Consider the following 14,032-nt stretch of genomic DNA (forward strand, 5'->3'; position numbering starts at 1 on the left):
CAGAGTCCCACTGAAGGACCCAGTGACATCTAGGGACCTGCTACATTGCCAGACTACAGAATTCAGTTTGGAGAAAGGGTTCCATTACATCCAAAGCCATTAAGAAAGTGCTAGAGGGCTGGAGAAATGGCTCAGCGGTTAAGGGCACCACCTGCTCTTCCAAAGGTCCGGAGTTCAATTCCCAGCAACCACATATTGGCTCACAACCATCTATAATGTTATCTGATGCCCTCTTCTGCAGATAAAGCACTCATATGCAATAAATAAATCTTAAAAAAAAAGAAAGAAAGTGCTAGAAGACTTCTGAAGAACAAGATCAAAAGGCACAGACAAGTGAGCTCACAGACACGAACACCAGAAACACGTGCTTTGGCCTTACACTTGGTGCTTCTCTCTCCACTCCTTCTACCAGGGTACCAGGAGAGAAGGCTCTCTCTTTTCAGAGTCTCATGGGCCACATCATGGAAGATGCCTCAAGGGCTGTCATAAGCACTCTGGCCACATATCCCAGCCTTGTGACTCGAGTTCTCTGCCCATCTCCTGACTTCAACTCTCAAACCACTGTCTCAAACAAGGGTAAAAAAAAAAAGAGATGAAATCCCACATATGTAAAATGAAATTATTCCACGGAATATATTAACAATCTAAAATTCATGTGTTATTGATCAGTGGTGCATCTATTTAATTCTAAAGTACAATATGCATTTACTTATGACTCACAACTATCTCTAACTCAAGATCAGGCGGATATGATGCTCTCCCCTGACTTGTTCTTGAAACACACACACACACACACACACACACACACACACGAGACACAGAAAGACAGGTAGGTAAAACACTCATACACATAAAGTAAAACAGTAAAATAATAAGTCTTTAGAGAAGGGATGGTTAGAAAGATAGCTCAGGTGTTTAAAAAAAATGTTACTGCTCTTTCTAGGGACCTGAGTTCAGTTTCTAGCATATACACAGTATGGCTCACAGCCCTATAACTCCCAACTCCAGGAGATATAGCGCCCTCTCCTGGTCTCTGTGGGTCCCTGCATTCACATGCACATATTCCCACATAGGAACATAATTAAAAATAAAAACGAATTGGGGCTAGAGAGATGGCTCAGTGGTTAGGAGTGCCGCCTGCTTTTCCAGAGGTCCTGAGTTCAATTCCCAGCAACCACATGGTGGCTCACAGCCATCTATAATGTGATCTAATGCCCTCTTCTGCAAATAAAGTACTCACATACAATAAATAAACTAAAAACAAATAAGAAAATGTTTTAAAACAAATAAAATAAAAATGAATCATTTTTAAAAAGAAAAGAAAAAAAGAGATGGAACAGAACATTGGAATTTGTGCCACCCCCGTGCCAACTGGCTATCCGTGTGACCTCCCTGGTGTCACTTACAGCCATCACAGCAGGCTCAGTTGGATACTTTGGTTCTCTTCCATTCCAAACCATGCAAAAGACTGACTTATTAAGCCAGCAGCCAGGAGCCAGCAGGTCTCCCTTTCCACGCTGCAGACTGGCCCGGGGATTCCTTCAGTGCCAAAGACCTGTGCTTTGGCACCTTCCTATCTCTGGTTCTCAGCAGCAGTCACTTCTGCAAATGCCCGCCGTCAGTCAGAACACTGTATCAAATATCCTCTTTGCTGCCTAGTTAACCCTGATGCTGTTATCTTCCCTTCAAGAGACAGTTTCATCCCTACCTCACAAAACAATCTTTTCATCCTCTAAACCCCTTTTAAGTCAAAGGAGCAGAGAATTCAGTCCTGAGGGTTTGTCCTGCTGCAGGAGCAAAGGAGAAGGGAAGGAGGGAAGGTCCACTGATGAGACAGGGAGAACATGAAGCTAAACACTTGGAACACACTGGGTTTCCTGAGAAAAATACCTTGGCTACTCTCTTTGTTGAAATGAGATGCACAAAGCAAACGGGGATGGCCACAAGCTACTTAAACAAACAACACAGAGAAGGGCTTCATTTTTTATCTGACAGAGACCTATATAATATCCATCACTGCACTCATTATTATTAATTGAAGACAGCTTCAAAGGCTCAGTTAGATCCCAATAAAGCGTACTCAGTTTCAGCTAAGGGAGGAAAGTGACAGCTTTGTACCTCAGGGCTCACCCCATGTGTATGCATATGTGGGATGAAGATGGCACAGCATGCCAATGGTGGCACCCACCTTTATACTAATACCTATGAGGCAGAGTCAGGCATGTCTGTGGGTTTGAGACTGGCTTAGTCTACATAAAGACTCTGTCTCAAAACAAAGAACAAAAAGAAGGTGAAAGATGACAAACAGGCTTGACAATGCCGCCTCCTGTGATAGGCTTGCCTGTTCCCATGCAAGTGGGATGTCAACAGAATGGGCTCTGGCCAGTAGGTAGGCCTTACACCAATCCTTGGATACTTACGGCTCTACCCTTGTGGGAAAGGAATTTTCTCTGTGCTTCTGTCTAACACAGACCAATTTAGAGGGAACAGACTTGAGTTCAATGTGCAGAAGGGCTTTTCAACAATGGTTACAGAAGCTATGATGTATAAAGGACATGTCCTGTGATAGTCACTTTCACAGTGAAAGCAATTACTTCAGGCACCAAGGAAGGAGACACAAGGTGTCGGAAGGGCTGTGCCTTACCCAGAGTCTCCCAGATATGCACCCAGCCATTTGTAAGTTGTCTGATTTGCTGTGTTCACAGGCTAAGCTAGATGCCTGCTGGAAACAAACAGTGCTTTTATGACAGCCAGAACAGCTTGTCACTGGGATGTGAGGGAAAACTGATCCAAGACTCTGGAGAGGAAAGCTGGGCATAGGTGTTGAGCTGGACTAGCTGTCTGGAAGACGCTGCTCAATTCAGGAAGTGGAGGATGGGACACCCACCAGAAGTTGCTGAGAGTCCCCTCCCAGCATCTTGCCTCCTGGGGTCCTCCAGCAAAACTGACAGCACTAGGTGTTACTAGTCTTGACCTTCCCTCAAAGGCAAGTCACTTTTCCAGGAATCTTCAGGCAAGTAGTTCACAAGTTTCCCTTTTGCTTTCATGGGCTGTCGGGGGACACAACTGGAAGAGCTTTGCCATAAGCAGGAAGCAACTGGGATACAAACTGCCCATGAGTGCAATTAGCCACAGGTGCATCCTGAGGGCGGCACCTCCAGTTGCCTCTCTGCCCACTCTCTGCACCATTCTAGTCATCCGCGTACACTCATGTCCAGAGCAGCTTGTGTCTGCTGGTGGGGACATGTGGGCTGGTGACAAATACGTTTATTTCCAGGGCCCTGGCCAACATTCTGAGCTCTGGACTACTTCTGCCCTGAGCATTCTGGCTGTCTTCCATCTTGCCCAAGAAGCCTGGGGGGCAGAATCCAACCCCACAATGTTCCAAGAGGACAGTGGCATTTTCCCATCTGGAAGGCTCGCTATTCTGTGGGAGCCACTGCCTGCTGGGTGCTGCCTGCTGGGGCAGAAGAAGGGCGACATAAGGCAGTGGCCTCCAGCCAGGAAAAGTGAGTCTGTTCACACAGTCACCCATTCCTGCCTCTTCTACACTGAAATGACAGCCTCCCGCAGGCTCCCAGACATGGTCTTTTTCTATTTGATTTATATGACAGCAGTGGGGGCCAGTAGGCTCTGAATTGGAACAAAACAGAGTGAAGGAGAGTGTCATTGGAAGCAATCTATTTTTGAAAACTGAGCTGATGCCAAGAGACTAGGTTCTGTTATTCTTGGCTGATAAACTTGTTTAAACAAACAAACAAATACCCTAGAACCACATGTGTGCACATGCACTCACACTCAGACTATTTTTGCTGTCTGTTTTGGCTGTCTGGAACAATCTTGGTGTTGTTCAACCCACCTTCTACTGTCAGAGCAACAGCCCTTCCCCACAGAAGGAATCCCAACACTGATACAGCACGGTCATCACCACATGATCCAGGACTGGCCTCAGATTCTTGTGTACCACAGGGTACCTAGCAGAGCCCTCCTGCAGGCTAGGGTAGAGGCCGATGATGGTGTATTAGAGAGAGATGGGCCCATAGAGTATAACACGGTCACCACCTGATGAACCAGGGGCCTGGTTTGATGCAGGTGATAGGAGTTTAGTCTGGGAACCATAGAGGGGGTGCTCAGTGCCCCACACTGGCCAAGGGTACTCATCTCAGTTTCAAGAGCAGCCTGATGTCCAGGTATCTTGTAGGTGAACAGTTTTCTTGTCTGTCTCCTGTACTTATCTGGGAGCTCCCTAGAGCAGGTGCCATATCTCCTATTGTCTATAACCTTTAGGCTGTACTTGGTCCTGACCAGGAGAAGGCCTCTACCCAGCTTTGTCCCACAGGAACTAAAGGCTTGGAGTGGGAAGTGGGAAATACTGGGCACTCATATTACCAAAGTGCGGGACCATCAGAGCCGAGTTTCCCAGATAGCCAGTGTGTGATACAACAAAGTGGGAGATGTAGCACTCAGGTGGACATTCTGCCAGACAGAAATCGCAGCAGCAGTAGTAGGTGTATCATGAGGCACTCCGGCCAGGTCTTCAAGCTAGCATGAGTCCTGTTCTGTCCACTCATACACCTTGCTTCTTGGAGGAGGGATCTGGTACTTGTAGTTCACAGCATCTTTTCTCTACCCTTCCAGAAGGTCACTACCCTGGAGAGCAATGCCACGGCCACTTTCTGTACAGGAGTGGTTGCAGGCTAATGTAGTGGAGCTCTAGCTCTGGGCCTCACAGGCTCACAACTGACTGAAGGGTGGGACCGTGGCCTGGCTTGCTTCCTGTCTCCATTTCTGCCATATTTATGATATACAGAGGTGGGCTAGGGGTATGGTTCAGTTGGGGATGTGACTTGCCCAGTGTGCAGGGCCCTACATCCCATCTCCAGCATAGCCATTTATAGCATCCAGAGGCAAAGACGCAGTGTGCGGGGTGACAGCTTCTTAGGAACCACGGAGTCCACCCCTAGTCTGAGTGGTCCCAGAGAGCAGGAGCTCTCAATTTATCTCACAATCTCCTCAGGGTGAAAGACTAGCAGGGTTTCTCTATGCCATCAAGGCCTGAGAACTCTTATTCCAGGATGTTTATGACATAACAACAAGGGAGCAAAGCCATGCGCATGATTATATGCACAGCATGATTTTATTTTATTTTATTTTATTTTTTTTTTTTTTTAAAGATTTATTTATTGTATATGAGTGCTTTATCTGCAGAAGAGGGTACCAGATCTCATTATAGATGGTTGTGAGCCACCATGTGGTTGCTGGGAACTGAACTCAGGACCTCCTGAAGAGCAGGCGGTGCTCTTAACCACTGAGCCATTTCTCCAGCCCCACACAGCATGATTTTAAATCGATGTAAAATAAAAGAACACAAATAAGAGTCTAATTGAAAATATACTAAAATGTAAACTCTACTTGTTGCAGATGACTAAAAGTGAAGAAAAATTATTTTTTGATAGGCACCTGGTCCACAACTGGTACTTCAGAGTCAGGAAAAAGTTATTAAGGAAAAAATTTAAAGTATAAAGAGTGATATTGGCCTCTGTCTATCTCCAAGAAAAAAGGCTAAATATGAGCCAGCATGCACTTGGACCTCTCCATCATAGTGCTGCCAGACTTGTCACTATGGTTGTGTGCTCAAGTACGGTTCTCTCACGGTGTGTCGCAGTGGCACCGCCACTAAAGGGCTCACCCATGCTTCACAGGTCAAGGTTATCCTCACCTGCAGTAGTTCCAGGTCAGAAGACTCCTCCTGCCCAGGGACCATTTCTGTTAACATCTCAGACATGACTTTGGTGTTTCCCCGAACAATGTCCAGCTCACTGCGAAGCCTAGCAATCTACAGGCCAAAGAGAAGGCAGGAAGAAGGTCAGTCAGCCACAGGGTCAGAATTAGCCAGCCCACAGCCTAAGCCCATCCTGTCCACTGTGAGGTCACCTAGATCAACCTGAACATCCGTCACAGGGATAGCTTTCTTAGCATCCCCGCCCCTGCCCTGCCTATCGAGGGCTGGCAGTATGGTGAGAATTGCACCGAGGAGGCAGGCCAATAGAGCCCTGGCCACTAACAGTCTGTTGCTGGTACCTCCCTGTCCATGATAGCCCACGAAGAGCAATGTACAGTGAGTAACACTGAGGCAGAAGGGAGCTAAGTACTTACAACTCTCCCTCCACATGACCCTAAAGAGACCTTTAATCTAACTAGGCTTCTGTTTCTTCTCTGTAAAAATCAGCGCATGGTAGTACAGGTGCCCCAAGATTCCTTTAGGGTGGAATGACCCTCGTGCTCAAAGACTATGTCCCTGCCAGTGCCATACCTTAAGGGAGGCTGGCCAGTGCTCATAACATTCTTCTGATAATAAAATAGGTGAGGCACGGGAGCAGACTTTTTTTAAAAAATATTTTTAAAGATTTATTTATTTATTTTATGTATATGAGTGTTATATCTATGTACACTTGCAAGCCTGAAGAGGGCATCAGATCCCAGTATATATGGTTATGAGCCACCATGTGGTTGCTGGGAATTGAACTCAGGACCTCTGGAAGAGCAAGCAGTGCTCTTAACCACTGAGTCATCTGTCCAGCCTGGGAGCAGACTCTTTTTTTTTTTTTTTAAATATTATTAAATTCTTATTTATTTATATGAGGTTCTATCTCCATGTACACTTGCATGCCAGAGGAGGGTATAGATGGTTGTGAGCCACCATGTGGTTGCTGGGAATTGAACTCAGGATCTCTGGAAGAGCAGACAGTGCTCTTAACCTCTGAGCCACCTCTCCAGCTCCTGGGAGCAGACTCTTAAGAGCTCCCTACCTGCCCAGCCATCAGCATCCCCAAAGCCTGAGCCTTCTCTCCTGTAGTCGGCACACTATACATTACCTCTCTTTGTCTTCCCAGACCTGAGCTGTGGGTTACCTCCTTTCAAGACACAGTAGAAGTCACAGGAACCTTCTTTGTCCACAGTGGAGCCCAGAAAAGCTATATAAGAATGCTATTATTTTCTGATAAGAGACCACTGCACACCTGATAAAGTTTAACCTGCCTTAAGATAGATATATACAGAGCCCTAGTAGACTCAGTGAATAGAGGATGCTACAGAAACACCAATGTCCAGAGCTGGACCAGCTCTTTCCAAGCCTATCATTTCTCCCATGGGAAGGGAACTCCTCTCACACAGGTTGCTGTGTCTGGTAACCCTGATCAATGCATGCTGCTGACCACAGGCATGGCCTGTTTCTGTAGAGTCCCAGAGCTGGACTGTTGGGGCAATCTTTTCATAAGATGTTTCTCTGTCCTTCCTTACCTGCCTAAGGCATTTTCTGGTTGGTTAAAATAAAGAGCTGAATGACCAATAGCTAGACAGGAGGAGACAGGTGGGACTTCTGGGGAGATAGAGAGAAATGCTGGGGAGGCAAAAGGGGGGGCGGATATTTTTGACAGCAAGACAGAGAGGAGATTGGACATGCAGGGACTGAAGAGAGGTAACAAGTGATGTGGGAGAAGGTAGATTGGGGTAAGCGGGCTAGTTTGAGTTGTAGGAGCTAGTTGGGTACCAGCAGGTTTAAGCATTTATAATTAATTAAAAGTATCAATGTCATTATTGGCACCTTGGGGACAATATGGCTTTACTGGACAGAATGGGTATTTTTCCTGCAGAAGACCTATTCCAGACCCATACATTCCTCTCCTAGAAAGGCCTTTCTACTTTTCTCTGGCTTGTCTGAGCACAAACATCCATTACCAGTCTATCTCAGCCTCCCCTGTGCTGCAGGAGTCTCAGTAGACTCTTAACTCTTGAGGGAAGAGACAGGAAAAGGACCCAACTCAAGTGTCACCTGGAAGATGGCTTGGGCTCCAAAACGCTCTTGCAAGCCTCTGCCTCACTTGGGGAGTGGCCCCAGAGCTTCCTCAACATCTTGGTTAAGGAGATTGTACCACTGATGGGTTCTGAAGAAGGCCAGGCCAGACGATGAACTCCCTGCTTTAGCCTCCGTTTTCTACCTGGGGCAGGAGCCACATTTCTCAAGGTTCCTACACTCTTATCACTCAGGGCCTCCTCCTGGCCATTCCAGCTGCTGAAGGCCCCTTTCTTGGCACCCACTACACTGCAGTGAGCCAATGCAAGAACTCCACTGATATCCAGCTTGAAATACTTTCTGCTTCCCCTTAGAGTAAACCTGGAACTCTGCCTGAAGCAGGGCCAAGAGCCAGACCTTCTGCCCACAGCTCCCTTTACAAAGGCCCTGGCTCTGTGGGTAAAGAGTGACAGCATTCAGTGGCCCTGGACAGACTTAGAACATTGATTCCACACTGCAGCAGTGACATTAGACCAAGTCCCAGTACTTGGTGGCCACATGGGAACACCTTCCTTCTGTGGACCAGGGTGAGGGCCTGGCTACCAGCTCGGACTGAAGTTGGCCATTCTACTGGAGCCTTACATAGGGCAGCAGAATGTGGCTCACACCCAGGCCTGCGTGACTCCTTGCTTGCATCCTGCTTTCACTACATGCTCCCCGTAGCACTGGCAGAAGGACAGGGCCCTAGCACAGCGCTACTGTTACCTACAAACAACTGCATGAACCCTCCATTTTTAACAAGGCTCCATAGTAACAGCACTATAGCAGGTAAGCACTATGAACCCTGAGTCATTTTTCCCTGAGTCTCACCCATCCTTAAATCCTAAATAATAGAAATTCTATAGATTCAACTAAAAATAGTTCCTATAGTTTTTCTAAAAATACAATTTAGTAAATTTACACTAACTGATCAGGAAGTAACACTCCGACAGGGACACTGTCTGACTGAGGCAGGAAGAAGTGTCTGGAAGGCCTCCTCCATCTAGCTGCTGCCTCCAGGGTGCTTCACTCATTAAGTGTGAACCGTGATGACTGGCACATCTCATGAGCGCCTGCTTGCAGATCGGCTATGCTCCCTGGCTTTGGACATCATTTTCTGTTGCTACCTTTCCACTCATCCTGCATGTTACCTACTCTGCAGATGGGCCGCTGGGTGTTTCTGGTAGGCCACTCTTCTGGGCTGTGTATGTCCATGATCCTGCCTACATAGGCTTCAGCTGACAAAAACCCGGGACCACTCCGGAGCCTTCACTGCCATAGCTCCCAGATAGATGCCTCTCTGCCTTGCTCAGCCCTGGCTCACAGAATACTCAGCTGTGCTTCCTACTGCAGCAAGACCACACACTTTTGCAATGATCTCCACTCTGTCTACTCTAGGGATGAGGCCTCCATCTTTTTGTCCTGATACCTAGCACAGTACCTGGAAATCCAGGAAGACTTCTGTACCAGGAAAGGTACAAGAGGGCAGAGGGCTGATGTGCGTATGGCCTGGAGGCACACGAATACCTGTTCTGAGTTGGCTGTGATGGGGCCAGTCACACTCAGAGCTGGGGCCTGCAGAGTAGAGTAGGATGCTGGAGAAGATGAGGGATAGGTGCCGGCACTTGTCCTGGGCTGCGACTGGGACTTAGGCATGGTGGCGGCTGGATCCATTTCTGGAACACTCTGGCATGACAACAACAGTATTTTTGGTTCACTTGGGTGCCTAAGTGGCTTAACCTGGAACATTCCCCAACACAGGTGGTGCTTTCAAAATCCACAGAACCCCCGTCACCCTCTCCATCAGGGCAGCAGAGCCACCACTGTCGCTTTCTTTCCTCCCTCTCTTTGTCTCCCTCCCTTCAAAAGAGTGTGCTGCAGACAAGCAATGCAGCCCAAAAGGCCATGGGAAGCACGCAGCGAACACGTCAGCCATTGGTTGGGTTGTCATTAAGGCAACCTCCAGGTCAGAGTACTTAGTAAGTCTTGCTAATCATGAATTCTTACTTGGCACCAAAGACTACATTTTAGCCTTTTCAAGATAAATAGCAATCATGCAATTTACTGATTGTTCATTATCATTATCAGAACAACACTGTTCCTTCTGTGTTGTGTTTGTTGTTTGTTTGTTTTTTCAAGACAGGGTTTCTCTGTGTAGCCTTGGCTGTCCTGGACTCACTCTGTAGACCAGGCTGGCCCTGAAACTCACAGATCTGCCTGCCTCTCCTTCCCCCACCCCCAAGTGCTGGGATTGTGTCCTTAACAGAAGAATAAAAAAAGTTATGTTTATACAACAAAGTATAGTAATCAGGAAGAGCAATGCTTCAGAAAATGTGACTCTCTATGCCCTTTTCCCATCTAGGTATCTCAGATAACCTCACCAACATTAGTGCGCGTGTTTACACAAATGTACAAGGCACATTGCCATCCCTGAGGCCCCCATGTGAGAGACAAGGCAGATGGAGAGCAGTAAGGCCATGTGAGCCATCCTGGTGCCTCTTCAGACCAGGCTACCCTGCCTCTACCCCCTGGGCTGGGAGCTGCTTCCTAGTTAGTACAGGAACTAATTTCCCAGAGGAACCATGATTGGCACTGCCAGCGTCCATTTAATTCTGAGTCACAGAGCCACTCCGGCCACTGTCGGCACTTAAAGAGGTTCTTCAGGATGTTTTAACTCAGGCCGTTTCTGGGTTTTGAATCCCAAAGCTGACAGAATTTAAGAATGCCTGGACTGATATATAAATTTAGCTTTGTTTTTAGAAATAGGGTTTCTCTGTGTGGCCTTGGCTGTCCTGGACTCATTTTATAGACCAGGATGGCCTTGAATTTACAGACACCCGCCTGCCTCTGCCTCCCGAGTGCTGGGATTATAGGCATGCGCCATTATACCCAACTCAAAATACATTTTAGATCACTGATTGGGCTGAAATGTGGCTTAGTAATAGAATGTGTTCTCTGCACGCATGAGGCTCTGGGTTCTACCTCCAACACCATACTAAAAACAAAGAAATTATCCGTTTGATATTTACACTGTACTATATACTGAGAGCTGTTCTTTGCCTCTGATGAGCAAACACCAGCCCTTGGTAGCACAGGAAATAAGGACATATTCTCACACACGATCTGCAGTCTTCTGTAAAGCAGGTGCTAATGACCCTCACAGGATGGCTCAGCCACAGCAGCCGTTCCCATGAAAACTGAACTGAACCTTCTGTCGTATTCCTCCACTGTCTGTCAGTGTGAAAGCGGGAGAGACACTGCCGGCACCTAATCACCAGTCACCCAGCTGTCCCCCTCTGCATCCCCCTTGTTATTAAAAAGGAATGCCCTGGGGCTTTAAGAACACATGACAAGCTGAATAATGCAAAGGCATCACCAAAAGGCTGGTACAACACTTGGCTGTTCCACAGGCAGCCTTTCTAGAAAATACTAGCTGGAAGCTTACCCGCTGGGGTGTGTGGATAGGAGACAGAGCGTCCAAGTCTGCCATGGGAAATTCAACTCCCTTCCTCTTCAGTTCTTCATATATGTGCACAACGCCAGTGAGGTCAGGACTGCTCCTAAAGGCATCTGCCCAGGCCTGGGGGGAGAGAGGAAGGCCTGTCAGGAAGTGGAAGGGGTCCTTTCACAGGGTGGCAAGGGGCTAGAAAGTTAGCCCAGCCCAACCCTCTGTGAGGCTGGTGCTGCCCTACATGCCCACACAAGGAACACTGGCAAACCCTATCTTGCAAGTCCCCTGCATCACTGCTGTGACACGGCTGTTGAAGCCCTGGCTTTCAGTGACGCCACTGAATGTGAACAAACACATAAAACTCAATTCAGTGTGCATTTCCTTAGAGAAGTGACAGAGGAAAAGACACCTAAGTGCCTTGCATGCCCTATGATGCAGCCATTTGCCTCATCTCAGGGAAACCAACTGCCAGAGCTGTTGATGAAGGAAGTGAAGACTTACCTCAATGCCTCCCAGCTGGATGCCTGACCACCACCACCATCCCCCCCTGTCCCCCCACCGCTAGTGGAGGCAGGAGCCATAGGCAAACTGAACAGAAATAAAAGGAGAAACTGGCATGTGATGAGAAGTCTCCTCAGCAGATCAGTCAGTGATAAGACTTGCTGGGACCAGTCCTGTCAGTAACAGGCAACAGATTTCAGCCCAGGGGGCCTGAAAGAGTCCATCGGGAACCAGACCAGCACGGCCAGTGGCTGGGGTTCACCTCACCTCCCAGGAGTCCTGTATCAACCTGGTGTTTTTCTATTAAACTGTGCAGCTGACAGTTTCAACACACATCTGCCCAAATGAAACTGAAAGCACCACCAGCAGATTTTCTTGAAGAGAGTCCAAAAAGGAACAACAGAATTATGAAGATTACCATCGCTGGTAATCCAATGCACAAACAATTAAAAAAAAATCATTACCCAACAAGCTCTTTAGAAATGGGGTCCCCAGTGCTTTACTACAACATGCACCCAAAGGAGGAGATGCTACCTTTTAGAGATGTCACAGTCACAGCATTTAATGGCCTACAGCCCTGAGCACCAGCCAATCCCAAGGCAGCCACAGAAATTCTATCTCTAACCACCAGAGCCGCTGGAAGTTAAAAGGCCATTTTCCCAAAAGCTTCCTTAATTATATCCAATGCATCTCACGCACCACAAACAGCACTGTCAGCCCTGCTTTCTCTTCTTGATGCACGTATTTAATATGCATACTCGGGGATTTTACATCACCATGGCACCAGGACAGCCTATCTCTGCCAAGCCTTTCTTCCGCATCTGAAGGTACCTACAGAGGCTGTCAGCGAGACCCAGCTGGAGACCCATGCAGCCTCAGCCTTGGCCTGTCCTGTTCTAGCACTGTCAAGTCCCACTCCCACCAGCTGCTCTTGCTCCATCTACTCAAAAGCCAGCTCAGTAGGCTTTCAGGTTAGGGGCCAATCGAGTCTGGGGGCTGGTGGTAGCACCTGCCTACCATGTATTAAACTCTGGTTCTATGCCCAGCCCTGTAAAAAGAAAGAATAAAAATAAATAAACTTTATGAGGCTAAGAACTATACTCACAGCCCACTGGGAGAGGTTGGGAAAAAAATAGGTAGTTTTTCCTAGTTCCACTTCTTGCCTCTGTTTTCAAGGAGAAACAAATGGCTCTGGGGACCTCCTCACTATTTCCTTGCTCCTTGCTGAGCTGCTGAGAAAAAAAGACTACAGAACCATGCGGTTTTCTCTAGGTAGACACTCCTCGGGACTCCTCCCCATATTTGGACACTCTCAGGAACTGTGCCTGCCCTAGGGGCCTGGGACACACCCCAAGGTGGGACTGTCAGGGTCTCCTCCTGCCACGACCCGACCCTGAGCATAATAAAGAGCTGGATCCTTCTCTTCAGTATGAAAAATTGCCCTCTGAAAATAAGGGCCTGGTAGATGGCTCAGGACTGCGTGGGGATGGGAGGTGGGCAAAGAGAGCTTGTATTCTGGAAACGAACAGTTGCTATGCTGAGCAGTGTGCAGAGAGAAGATGTGACAGTTTCCTGACCTCTTCTGTCATTTTCCAAATGCAGCCATACCCTGGTCAGGGTGACTGGGGCTTCTGGGAGGCCTGCTTTGTCAAGACAAACTCTCCTCTTTAGCTAGGCAAGCAGGGCTGGTTTTAATTTGTAGCCAAGAAGTCTTAGTAAATACACCCTATCCCCACCTGCCACAGTGCCAGTGTCCCCGTGTAGGACCCCTGGGCAGCCTGGGCCAGACTGCTGAAAACAAAGCATATGCTCACAACAGCAACCTCCCCTGAGTAAGCGGCTGATGCCAACAGAGGGAAAACAGGGAGGGAGGAGGGTGGAGGGGGAAGGGAAAAGGGAGAAAGGAGGAGGGGCTCATTTTAAAGGAACAGTTGTAAGTGAGGATCTGGAGATAGGAGAAATTAAAGCGTCTCTGGATGACTAGAGGACAGTAAGTGTTAATCCCATTGGCCAAGAATTAGACAATTTCCATAATTTTGAGCCAAATTTAAAGCAAGCTTTACTAAATACAGGCCAGGAGGATGGACAGAGCCAGGTCCATACCCAGGATTCCCAGAGAATGCCATGAAGTACATTAGTCTGGTGCTTATAAAGGCAAAACCTTCAAGGCTATATGTACTTACACCTTCATCCAGCGGGGGCCAGCGTGCACCCTAACATACCTCCTGCCTACATGTGATCAGGCACAT

The 14,032-nt window shown here is 47.7% G+C and overlaps 1 protein-coding gene across 4 annotated transcripts in view; it reads right to left on the reverse strand.

The window, feature by feature from the left end:
• The window catches only part of Tom1l2 (target of myb1 like 2 membrane trafficking protein), a 121,860-nt gene that overhangs the window by 22,572 nt on the left and 85,256 nt on the right, over nucleotides 1-14,032 (reverse strand). For all 4 annotated transcript variants that reach the window (XM_051168194.1, XM_051168196.1, XM_051168197.1 and 1 more), the window contains exons 5-7: nucleotides 11,277-11,411; nucleotides 9,359-9,517; nucleotides 5,720-5,836 (exon numbers count right to left, since the gene is read on the reverse strand). In XM_051168194.1, the coding sequence (XP_051024151.1) occupies nucleotides 5,720-5,836; nucleotides 9,359-9,517; nucleotides 11,277-11,411 (411 nt within the window). The remainder of the gene's footprint in view (nucleotides 1-5,719; nucleotides 5,837-9,358; nucleotides 9,518-11,276; nucleotides 11,412-14,032) is intronic.

This window comes from Acomys russatus, chromosome 25 (assembly GCF_903995435.1).
Source record: "Acomys russatus chromosome 25, mAcoRus1.1, whole genome shotgun sequence".
In the NCBI taxonomy this organism is placed as follows: Eukaryota; Metazoa; Chordata; class Mammalia; order Rodentia; family Muridae; genus Acomys; species Acomys russatus.